The following is a 12,471-nucleotide window of genomic DNA, read 5'->3' on the forward strand; positions in this document are numbered from 1 at the left end:
AATAGACTCTAAGAGAATCCACTTGGCTAAAAGTATCACCAGCGAGCACTCCATGTTCCCAGCCAACAGATCAGCCAGGAAGAACTATGAACGCACCCTCCTCTACCACTGCCCACACCCCACTGGAATTTAAACGCCCAGGTTTCCAACCAGACTCATGAAAAGCATCTAGCCACAACTTTGCAATTTATGATGTGGAAACTGAGACCCATAGATGCCATGTCTTTCTCTTTACCATCCTCAAATGTTGTCAGTTCTAGGTGCCCCACACTGGGTTACGCACTGAGGATGCCAAGGCACCAAGGCCCTGCCCTCACAGGTCTCTGAGCTGGGACTCAAAACTCAGTGCAATTCAAGGTACTTAAAATAGCTGGAGGAATATTGTAGGAGTAACCCAGTGACAGGCATTTGGAACCTTGTACAAAGGACTTAGAAGACAAAAGGTTGTTTCCTTCCTTCAGACTTTGCTCAAACTGCCCTCCAGGTGGAACACCTGGCCCTTCTGTTGGGCAAACTCATCCTTTGACTCAGCCCAGGCACCGTCCCTGACACTTCGTCCCAGCTCCCCCAAGCTGCCCTCCTCCTTTCTGCCCCCACCACACTTGGTACAAAATCACAACCACTGCATTCAGCGCTGTATGCTGCAGTTATCCTTCCTGTGTTGGTCTTCTCCATTGGACTTCAGGTTTCTGGAGATAGAGAATTGAGTATAATTTGGTTTTATATGTCAAGCCTAGTTCAGCTGGCACAGTACTGGGTTTGATGAATGAACAAATAAGTAAACATTTCAGCAGTCTTGCAGGTTCACAGGGGTTGGTCACACACAGGAGGAGAGAAAAGAATTCCAGGCTGAGGAAGCAGCATGCGGAGACACAGTGCTCTGAACGGCTATCGTACACTTGAAGAACTGTGTGGAATCCTCACAGTGGCCCTTCATGGTGGCAGGGGTGGGCCTGGGGAGGAGGGGTTGAGGTCAGGGGTCGGGGGTTAAGTGTGAGCCAGATGTGGACGACCACATAAGCCATGCTGAAGCGTGCAGACATTATCCTGTAGTCGGGGGTGGGGCAGTGACATGATTAGATAAATTTTTAAGAAGGTTGGTTGAGTGGCCATAAGAAGGGAGCATTGCACAGAGGGCAAACATGAGGCAGGAAGCTGAGTTTGGAGCCCACGGCATGATCCAGCCAGGGCACGGGGAGGGTCTGTAATGAGGGGTTTTGTGTCCTGAGAGTTCTTTGAGGGAAGCAAAGTAGGGACTCAGATTTGGGAGCTACGGTGGAACGAACAAGACCTGATGAGTAACCCAAGGCATGGGCGAGGGAGAAGCAACATCAACAATGATGCCCGGGTTTTGAACCTGGAACCTCAGGACAAATCCGACACTGTAAACAGAGACAGGGACCAGGAGACGAGGAACAGATTTGGGGGAAAGATCATGAGGTCATTTTGGGAAAGATTCCTATGACAACGTTTCTAGAAGACTTCTCTAGGTGCAGAGCTACCTTGTTGATGTTTTAACCAAAAGCGATACATGAAGTGCAAGAAAATCAGTCACGAAAACCCAGAGAGTACAAGACAAATATTTCAATCCCCACAGAGACTGATGGAGCAATTCTGATTTGAGGGTGAAAGAAACAACTTCAGATGAGAAATTGTCTGGTTCTTAAGCTACTAATCGTTTCTCAACCAGTTCAGTTGGCAGTTATACACAAAATATTCTCTAGACAATCAAATTCCACGTCTTTCTTATTTTCTGGATGCAACTAAATCATTTTCACATCTTTTTAAAAATTATTATTACCCGTTGGCTGGCTACTGGCCTCACACCTCTCAGCAGGTCCCGGTCACCTGGGAGAGTTCAGTTGACATTAATTAGATGGCCCCATGCAGCCATTTATTGACTGGCAACCTCATGTTTTACTCATCTTTTCACAATGCCAGGAGGTCTGGATATTGCTGGGAGGAAAAGCCCACAGACACGCATGAACAAATCCCTTCTGCACCAAAATTGATCTGTCTTCTAATCTAGCAACATTCTCTCTTTCCTTCATTTTGTAGCAAAAGCTCTGCAAAGCAAGCAATGAACAGAACCTCCTTAGAACCAATTACTCCACTCACATACACAGTGAAGGGACTTAAATAATCACAGCGACTGACCAAAGTGCGCAGAGAATATTCTTTGCAGAAAAGGACTGAAATGGTCAGCTCACCCTCTTCCTCAAGTTGTAGGTGAGAATCAGGTTCCGGGAGAAGGAGTGGGAGAAGGCCGTGTAGAATTCCAGCACTTTCTGCAGCGCGTCCCGTTTGATCACATGCAGGTCACAGTACGTCAAGGCCCTCACGTTGGCACAGGACTGGGCAAGGGTGGCTTCCTTCCAGAACACATCTCCAAACACGTCTCCTTTCCCTAAGGAGAGAAGGTTGTCATGAGGAAAGTCCCGGCAAGGAGGGGTCTGGCCACCCAGCCGGCTTCCCTCTGCTCCCAGAGTCGCCGTCCACTCCGCGTTCTGCTGCTCCGGCTCGGAAAAGGCAAAAACGATTTCAACTTGAATCTTAACAACATGCTATTTAAGAAACTTTAAAGTATCACATAACACATGGCAAAGTTTGATCAATAGCTTTGAGATCATTAACGTTACCTCCTTGAAAGGTTATCCCCATCATCTGTCCAAAATGAGACATCCCTCACTATTCTTTATGACACCCCCTTTTCTATAACACTAATCATAGTCTGTGATTATACTGTTTGTTTATATGTCTTATATGGTTTATTATATGTCTCCCAACTCGAGAGTTCGTGTGTCTTATTCCTCCATGTAACACAGTATCTGCCTTAAGGTTTATATTTGCATGGTGCCTCCTTCCTCGTCCTCTCTCCCATACCTCCTTCCAAAGTATGCCCCTTATCCTTGCCAAATACCCTCCTGGGAGTATAAAAATATGGGCCTTGCATAAATGGCATCTCCTACCACTCCACAAGAATACATTTAATAAGTCAATAGATCAATGCTATGGACTGAATGTTTGTGTCCCCCACCAGATGCGTATGTTGAAACCCTACCCTCCAGTGCAATGACACCAGAAAGTGGAACTTTTGGGAGGTAATTAAGTCATGAGAGTGGAGTCTTCACAAATGGAATTAATGCCCTTATATAAAAGGGAACCCAAAGAGCTCTCTTGTGCTCCTTCCACTATGTAAGGATACAACGAGAAGTAGGCAGTCTGCATCCCAGCAGAGGGCCCTCACCAGAACCTGACCATGCTGGCACGTGATCTCAGACTTCCGGGCTCCGGAAGTGTGAGAAATAAATTTCTGTTGTTTATCAGCGACCCAGTCTACGGTATTTTGTTACAGAAGCCCAAACTAAGCAAGTACTAATCTCACATGGCCATATTCTGGGTCAAACTTCTACCCATCATCTCTAAACATCTGCTTTCTACACCTAGGGACATTCTTCCTACCTTTCCCAGTGAGCAACATTTTAACATATGTCTAATGCAAAACCTAATTCATTCCTGGCACAGCCTCTGGTTATAAATAGCTTAAAATGTTGTTTATCTTGCCTGTAAATTTTCAGCACAGATAAACACAAATTTGAATCCCCAGGGAGCCAGAGAGGAGTACGCTGGGGGAAGGGGAAAATGCTACAAAGGGCGAAAAGTAATGTATTCAAGGGAACTGTCAGCCTATGCACCGGATCAGCCAAGCTCCACAGCTGGAATCCAGGTAGCTGGAGCTCCGTATGATTAACAGGGCAGCTGTTTTCTTAATCAAGGCTAAGGAGGCAATTATACTTTCAAGCACATGGACAGAACTTTACTTTTTCTCAAACATCAGAAAGTATCTACTTTAAAAATGTACGATATTCCATGGGCGCAGCCATCTTTAAGCACCTCCAAAATGTAAGCTGAAAGACAAATGTACTGGATGCATTAATTCACAGCTCTCTGTGTGTTTGGTCTAATTTATGAAGACGGTTTTACTGACTCAATGTGAGTAGGATACATGCTTGGGGTAGCTCCTAGGTAAATATCTCTTTAAATCTGTGCTATTTAGATCCCCTTACCAAGTTATTTTTTTCAAACATCTGTAATATGGGAGGGATAATTTAGGGCTGGGGTGAGTAGCGGGGAACATTTCTGTCTGAGGCACTCTAACTGGCTTCCATGGAAATAGGCTTGTTCATTGTATACTCCCTAGCACTGAGTTCCAACCAGCAAGGCTGGCCAATTTACATATTAAGCATTCTATAACTTCCCTCCACTTCCCACAATTCTTGTGCCCTTCATATTTATGTCATCTTATTCTGCTAGAGAATGCTCTTCCTCTGAAACATTATGGCAGATAGTTAAAAAATGGACCCCATCCATTCTTTTCCCCACTATAATACATGCTGCAACTCACATCAAGAGGTGAAGCCCAATTCCCTTCCCCTCGCATCTGGGCTGGCTGTAGTCACTGGCCTTGATCAACAGAATATGGCAGAAGTGACGTTCTGGAATTTTGAGGCGAGGTCATAAGAAGCCTTGCAGCTTCTGCCTTGATCTCTTAGAACGCTCATTCTTGGGACTTTCCCTCTGGGACCCAACCAACACGTGAGAAGCGCAGCTACATAGGGGGTCCCATGTAAACACTCTGGTCCATAGCCCAGCTGAGCTCTCAGCTGACAGTCTCAACTGCCAGTCATGCCAGGCAGTTCATCATCTGGCACAATCCAGCCTTCAGATGACAGCAGCCCCGGCCAACATCTGCCGGCAACCACGTGTGGGAAGCACAAGTGAGAACTAATCAGCTGAGCTAAACAACCCACAGAATGGTCAGAGACAAAAATAAATTTCTTCAGCCACTAAATTTAGGAGAGGTTTGCTACACAATAGATAACCAGAATTCACAGAAGCATGGCGCTCTAGGTTGAGACACTCAAGAAGAATTACCTGATAGGTTACCTAATATTACAGCAGAACATCACAAATCATGCCAGCTCTGAGCTGGCATCCCTACTTCCTTCCCTGAGAGAATGACATGAGAAAGAGGAAGGAGGGCTCTAACAAGGGCAGATTTTCCTGGGTAAACATTTTGAATATCAGTGAGAAACTGTAGAGCTTACAAAACCTGCAGTCTCCTACTGGGTTGAAACATGGTATGAATTATAACTACTGGGAGTAGAAATGAATTGACAATCTTGCCTGACTCTTATTAAGATTACCCCATTTAAACAAGACCCAATATATGAGCATTACACTTCTCAAATAAATGTGGGAGTAGTTTTTTAATTATAAAAGAACTCAATAAGTAAAATAATAGCACCTCATGTTCATTGAACATATGAATTTATCAAAAAAATTCAGTTTATAAACAACTCTTCAGGGGCATACCTGTTGCACAAAACAAAAGGCAACCATATTGTGGTTGGAACACATCATGAAATAAATAAGTACATCTTTAGAAATGACAACCTTCCCATCGTAAAAAGTTTTCCAATCAAAGGTTATGATAGAAACAATAAATGGAGGGTAGTTCCTACTACAAAAAGTATTTCACGGTAAGATAATCATGATTAAACGGTGGGGCCTGGGAGCCTCAGTGTTGTCATAACTCGAGTTTGATTTTCAACCCAAATTGAAAATCATACAGTTTCACTTCCTGTCAAGGAAGCATTTTGGGTACAAATTATCTGTTAGTGAGATTTAAGAATGTGGTGTCAGAGGACCTGTCAGACTCAAAACAAACCCAGGACTATTCGGGCAAATGAGAAATGCTTTTGTGACACATATAACCTGGGAAAACTGTCAAAGGGAAGGATACAGAGCATTTGGCAGGCTGCTCGTAAGTTCCACACATCACTGGAAATAATGACTTCCCAGGTCAGGGTTGCAAATCAGAAACCCGGACAAGTACTACACCCACATTCGCCTCTCATTTGCTAGTGTGTGCAATGATCATTCACTCAAGAACAAAAGGTACCCCAACGCGCTCGGCTAGCAAACTACTGGAGGCAATCAGTGCATTGATTTATTTATTACACCGAGGCTCAGGGTGCATAATGTTAAAACCTAATGTTCCAAGTCTCTCAAATACTAACATTCTAAGTAGACGTTCTGGGCTGGAGAAAAGAAAAGGGGGGTGGCAGAAGTAAGGAAAGACAGTCTAATTAAAACTCCAGGCAAACATCCCAGTAATAATTAATCCTCCTCCTCCTCGTCCTCTCAATTGTCTTCACTGAACCTTCACTTCTGCAGTGGACAGAAACAGCGCTACGGGGGACGAGCATGGGACTGAAGAACCTTCATAAAACAGGTGGGAGGCGGGACACAGGGCTGCCCTGGCACAGGGACAGGGAGGGGCCATCTCTGCAGGGGGCACAGCAGGGAGAAAACCAAGCCCCTGCAGGCAGTTTGGTTTAGTTAAGGGCACAGGCTGGAAGGGCCACTTGAGGAGGCTGCAGGGAGGTGAGTACCAATGGGGGGTGGGGCCAACAGGGCAACCAGGGTGAATTCAAGAGGTGCTAGAACTGGGCCCTCGGAAGGATCAAACAGCCTTCTTGAATGTTAAAGAACTCCAGGAAGCAATTCTGATCTGAACCCTACAACTGAGTCTGGAACCCTCCAGAAAACGCCCTGTTTATTCAAAGACAGGTTCTGAGTGAGCTTGGCCGGCCTGGGGCATGCGAGCAAAAAATGAAATTTCTGGCTGCTTCTCTCCACTATTATTTATGATGTGCCCCTCAAGGACTACTCATAGTGGTATCCTTTACTTAGCAAAACAATTCTGAAGTTAAAATCACTATATGCCGCTAAGCTCATTATTTCTAGACCCAACCAATTATAAAGAACTCATTCAGTCATTCACACAACTTTCGCCAGGCACTGTCCTAGGGGCTGAGATATAACAGTAGAACAACTGATGCAGTGAGAGATGGAGACATAGGAGAGTGTGACATTTTCAGGGTTATAATAGGGGAGAGTAGAGGAGGGGTATCCGCTTAAGCTCAAGGGGTAAGGAAGTCTTCCAAGATTTGATGTCTGAGCTAAGGCCTGAAGGATGAGTTCAAGTTACCCAGCATAAAGCTGAAGGATGGAAATGATTCCAGGTAGCAGGAATAGCATGTGCAAAGGCCCTGAGGCACAAGGATCAGGCTCCTTAGCAAAACTGAAAGTCATTCAGAAGCTTCTGAATCACCCCATATTTTGAATTATCTGCTCCTTCACTCACCTGTAGAGATGAGTGTTGCTGGTTTACATTTTGTAATGGTTTGAGGAGCGTGCGTGGTTTCCTCATTCAGCTGCAAACTCACCTAAGCACCTTCCATACTCTGTACACTGAAAGAGGCCAACACTAATTTGTTGAGTAGCTGTTTAAAGATCTGGATCCACTATTCTGTTGAGGGGCTTCTCTGGGGGGCTGAAAGAAGTGAAAGAAGTGCAGTGAGGGCTGCCCCTCTCCACTCACCCCACTGCTTTTATTCCTCCTCCCTAGGGCATCACAAAGTCCTTTGTCCTCAAGCCATTTCTGCACAAGAGGGGCTTTTCACTCACTTCATCAGGATGGTGACATGCTAATAGCTGAGGGAGCTCTGGGGAGGGGCCTTCTCTCTCCTGGCCCTGCGAAGATTCTGCTTATGAGACATATAAAGGGGGCTGGATTAATCTTTCCAGGCAAGCTCTAAGCAGAATGTTTGCACACCCACTGAACTGGATAGTTCAGGGGGACAATGACAAGGACTCAAACAGTTCTCAGACCACCTGTTCATCTTATGTACCAGGTATGTTAAATCCAGGTCCCCTTGTAGGTTCTTAGAGACACGACTAAGACAAAAAGAGAATATGCCTCAGTGTGCTCCTCCCCAGTCCCGCCCCCAGCATGTTTGCCAAGAACTTCATCATCCGCTCTTTCAACATGAGTTTCAGGGCCAGACAAGCTGGCTGCAAGCCCAGGGCCACCCCATTGGAGGCTTGCACTGGCCCCTGCCTGCCTCTCTCCCTCCCTCTCTGCCCTCCAGTCACCCGGGGATTCTTAGAGTCCCTCTAAGTTTGGCTCCCCTCACACATCAGGGCTTTCCCAGCACTGCCTCGGACACTTCAACCCGCTCCTTGAACAACTCCTGCTCATCCTTCAAAATACGCCCACATGTCCCCTCTGATGCCCTGACCAGAGCAGCTCCCATTACGTGTGCCCTGCACATTCCATGTTCCCTCTGGAAGCGCCCACCATACTTGTCACTGCTGCACCCCCAGCACCGTCTCTGGCACATGGCAGACACTCAATGGTTGTCAAATGCACAAATAAATGAAAAGCACTTAACATCTTACTAACCTCTCCCAGTCTCAATTTACTCAGCTATAAAATGTTGATAACAATATCAACCTGCTATGGTCTGAACATCTGTGTCCCCCACCCCTACCTCCCCAAATCCATATGTTAATCCTAAACCCAATATGGTGGTATTTGGAGGTGGGAGCTTTGGGAGGTGATTGGGTCAGAAGGTATGGCTGTCATGACTGAGATTAGTGCCCTTCTAAAGGAAACCCCAGAGAGCTCCCTCACCCCGTCCTCCATGTGAGGACACAGTGAGAAGGCACCAGCTATGAACCGGAAAGCAGACCCGCACCAGACACCAAATCTGCTGGGACCTTGACCTTGGACTTCCCAGTCTCCAGAAACGTGAGGAATACATTTCTGCTGTGTATAAGCCACTCCGCCTCTGGTATTTTCCTACAGCAGCCTGAACAGTCTACGACACCACCTCACAGGGCTATTGTGAGGTTTCCATGAAAGAATGTGAACAAAGAACTTAGCACTGTGCTTGGAACACAGTAGGTATTCAATAAATAGTAGCTGCTGTAAAAGAAGAGTCCTCCCAACAGTCCCGTGAAGCAAATTCCACAGGGATTATCAGCCCCATTTTAAAGAGAGAAAAGTGAGTTCCAGAGAGGCCTCACTGCCTGCCTGTGACCGCTGTGTGGCCCCCAAGCTAGTAGAGCCCCCCAGTGCTCCCAGTGGGCTGTCCCCTGCATCCTCTCGCACTTCAATCCATGTTCAGTGAGACCAGCCTTGGGTGGGCACCATGCTAGGTGATGGCAATAGGCTAGATTGGAGGCAGAATTTTGACCTTAAGGAGCTATGGCCTAGGCAGGCTTCCAACTATTCCCCCAAATCAGTTCTCTCCTCTGCAAAAATGGAACCCATGACTTTGAGCTAGGAACAAAGGTGTCCAAAATAAAGACTACATTGCAGCTATGCGTGGCCATTTGTCTAAGCTCTGATTAAGGGAGGTATGCAGAAGGGTTGTATGCAGTGCAGGTCACGCCCTAAAAGGGAAGGATCATGTTGTGCCCTTCTTCTTCCTCTTCCCCCCTCTTCTTCCTGGCAGGGATGAGTCTGTGAGCTATCTTGGACCAGGAGGCCGAGGGAATCATCTATTTTAGGGTAAAGCAACACCCTAGTACGAGGCCAGGTGCCCAATACTCTAAGGTTGCCACAACAGCCCTCTCATACCTGGACTGCTACATAAGAGAAGAATAAGCTTCTACCTTATCTAAGCTTCCATTCTTTTGGGATTTTGTTGGAGCAGCTGAACCCATATCCTAGCCAGTTCAGAACTCCATGGTCCAGGGGGGCATTACAATGTGTCGACCATAGATCTTTTCTTCACCTGCTCCAGGGAGGAGCATGGGCTTCCATGTACCTGAAGGTCTGAGCAGTAACATGATGATGGAGACTCTGGCAGCACATTCAGAGCAAAAGATCCAGGAGCTAGAGTGGTATCCACCTTGGTAATACCCACTGCCCAGCCCAGCCCTGACTGTGGAACAGAGGGCCAGGGCTGCTGACGACTCCCTGCATGCCAGGCTCACGCACCAGGCAGGGACCCTGCTCCAAGCCTCACCCCAAAAGTGCCGACGTCCAGTCATTCAAGTTTATGGAATAATTAATAAACTCTCCCACATATACTTAGAGCTATTTCCTTCGGATTGCCTGAGAGCAGGGGGCAGAGTAGGTAAGCAAAAACTTTTGACATCTCGTAAATATTGCCATCTCTTATCTGTAATAAAGCTACAAAGCTCTTCTTATCCTTCTTGCAAAAATAAATGCCGCTGGCAGTATGTGACCGTGTTTTATCTGCTACGTTTACAGATGTGAAAACATAAATCAAAGACAGAGACACAGTGGAAATCTCATCACCTTGCCTCCCCACCCGAGTTGTGAGTAGGAATACAGCCTTAGCTCTAAGTGCCAGGTCGTATCTGATTGTGCCGGGGTGCCGAGTGCTTAGCCAACATGTTTTATTGGATTTCTTGTGCCAACAAAGAAAGCAGGGACCGCAGAGACGCTGACAAGACCCTGGCTCTGGGGACAGTCCTGCATTTCACTCTACTTCTTAGAGAGGCATCTACTTCTAGAAAAGTTTGGTCGCATTTTAGGTTTTGTAAGAGAGCTCAGAGATGTTCAAGCAACATTTGTTTTCTTTTGAGGTTGGTACAAAGAAGAGCAATGGTTATGCTCTTCTGCAAACCATCTCTACAGTAGTGACACGACACTTGGGCACGTCAGCCACATGTCTGGTCAGTGAACCCACATAAGAACCCATAAGATTATGCCAGGTTCTAGGGAACCACACCTGACTCTCTCTCTCAGGCACCTGGGAGACTGAAAGTTCCTAAAAGTGGGGTTACGCCTCACCATCTCTCGGCACACATTTCAACCCAGTTCAGCAAGGTGGCCTTACCCATCATGGCTCAGGCAGGGTTCTAGCGACTGAGCGGGATGACACTGAAGCGTATGAGATCACCTCTATGCTCAAGTGGCTCACAACGTAATGAGACAAAACTTACACACGTGCGTAACACTGAAGTGTAAAACCACCACCACAAAATGTCACACCGAGATGCAGGAGAGGGGCTAGGCAGGACTACGGACATTTCGTAAAGAGGACAGGAATGGGGCTGGCCTTACGTGGTGAGGCCAGAGAATTTAGATACATGTGAAAGAGAGAGAGAGGATTTTTCCAAACAGCAGGAAAAAATGTTGGATGGTTGAGAATGAAGATAGCTGGTTTGGGCTATATTCACTTTCCTTTATCAGCTAAACTTCTTGGTAGTCTTATCTACGCTGTTTCTTTGTTTTTAATGTTTAGGGGGAATAATATGTCCCTATTCCTGGTATTTCCTTCCGCGGGAAGGTGGTTCCAGTTGCATCATTCCCTTAACCTCCCCTTCCCTTCATCTGACTCTGAGTTTGGAAGGACAATCTGCTCACATGTCGGCCAACTCCCTGCTCTCTCCTCAGGAGCAAACTCCTGCAGGAAGCATGTTCTTCTAACCCTCCGAGCCAGATGCATGGAGTTGACCCGTAGGGGCAGGCTTGTGCTGGTCAGCACCAGGGGGTGGGTCTGATTCTGGGCCTCGATACTGAGAAGACTTCTCGGATGCAAATACAAAGCATACAAATTCTCCAATATTAGGTCTATCTGGAAAGCAAAAGGTGATGTTTTGACCTATACCTGTTGTACTTACTGTCTGTCTCAGTTCTGAACTCTGGGGAGATGTATGTGGCTTGTTAAGCCCCCCTGAACCCAATGCCCACTCCTCTTCATTCCTCAGGCTGCTCTAATCTTGTCCTCACTCTCATACTCTCCTAATGCTGCTCTCACTATAGACAATAATAACTGGAACACTCATTCTGGAATATTCCTTTGCCACCCACCATGGCCCTCAGTGGGATTCAGCTCAGACATCACCCTCCTTGACTTCTCCTGGCTGGGCTGGATTAGATGCCCGTCATATAAGCCCTCACACTATTCTGCTCTTAATTCTATTACAACTCCTGGTATTATGCTACAAAATGCATATTTACTTGTCTGTCTCCTCAATGAGAAGGTCAGCTCTGGGAAAGGTACGTCTGTTTGTGTCACTGTTGTATCTCCAACCCTTAGCACTGTACCTGGCACGTTTATGGAATGAATACATGAAGACATCAATGAAAAGATGAGTCTGAGAGGAACAATGTAAGGTGGGCAGCATATGACAGACTGAGAATGTCTCAGGCTGGATGACTTTGAGGAGAGAGGATTGGTCCCCAGTCCAGGTGTAATAACCTGGGTATCCTCAGGTAGCTACGTTGTCCACCTCACTCAGGAAGAAAGGAATTTGCTGATCTGCTCAGAAACACTCCTGTAATTCACTGTCATCCAGCTTAATGCTCAGCTGAGAATTTACAAATTTAAAACGAAGAGATAAAGATAATGCATGTTAGAAATTGCCCTATGACACAAATGTTCTCTTTAGAAGTATTAAAACTTGACCCAAATATAGGTCACCAGCCTTCCTTGTGGGGACTTTGCTGAGCATGAGCAAACAAGGCTGGCACCTCTGTCTGAATGGGGGCTCAGCCATAGAAGGTTAAGTCTAAGCAATGGCTTGGAAACATGACAATTCTCCTTCACAACTGCAATTAGATCAGATTAAATTAGC

At 46.3% G+C, this 12,471-nt stretch overlaps 1 protein-coding gene across 2 annotated transcripts in view; it reads right to left on the reverse strand.

Moving 5' to 3' along the window:
• KCNH1 (potassium voltage-gated channel subfamily H member 1) overlaps positions 1 to 12,471 on the reverse strand; it is a 289,657-nt gene that overhangs the window by 64,411 nt on the left and 212,775 nt on the right. For both annotated transcript variants that reach the window (XM_045536431.1, XM_045536430.1), the window contains exon 10: positions 2,211 to 2,407. In XM_045536431.1, coding sequence (XP_045392387.1) covers positions 2,211 to 2,407 — 197 coding nt within the window. The remainder of the gene's footprint in view (positions 1 to 2,210; positions 2,408 to 12,471) is intronic.

The sequence above is a fragment of the Lemur catta genome, chromosome 23 (genome assembly GCF_020740605.2).
Source record: "Lemur catta isolate mLemCat1 chromosome 23, mLemCat1.pri, whole genome shotgun sequence".
NCBI lineage: Eukaryota > Metazoa > Chordata > Mammalia > Primates > Lemuridae > Lemur > Lemur catta.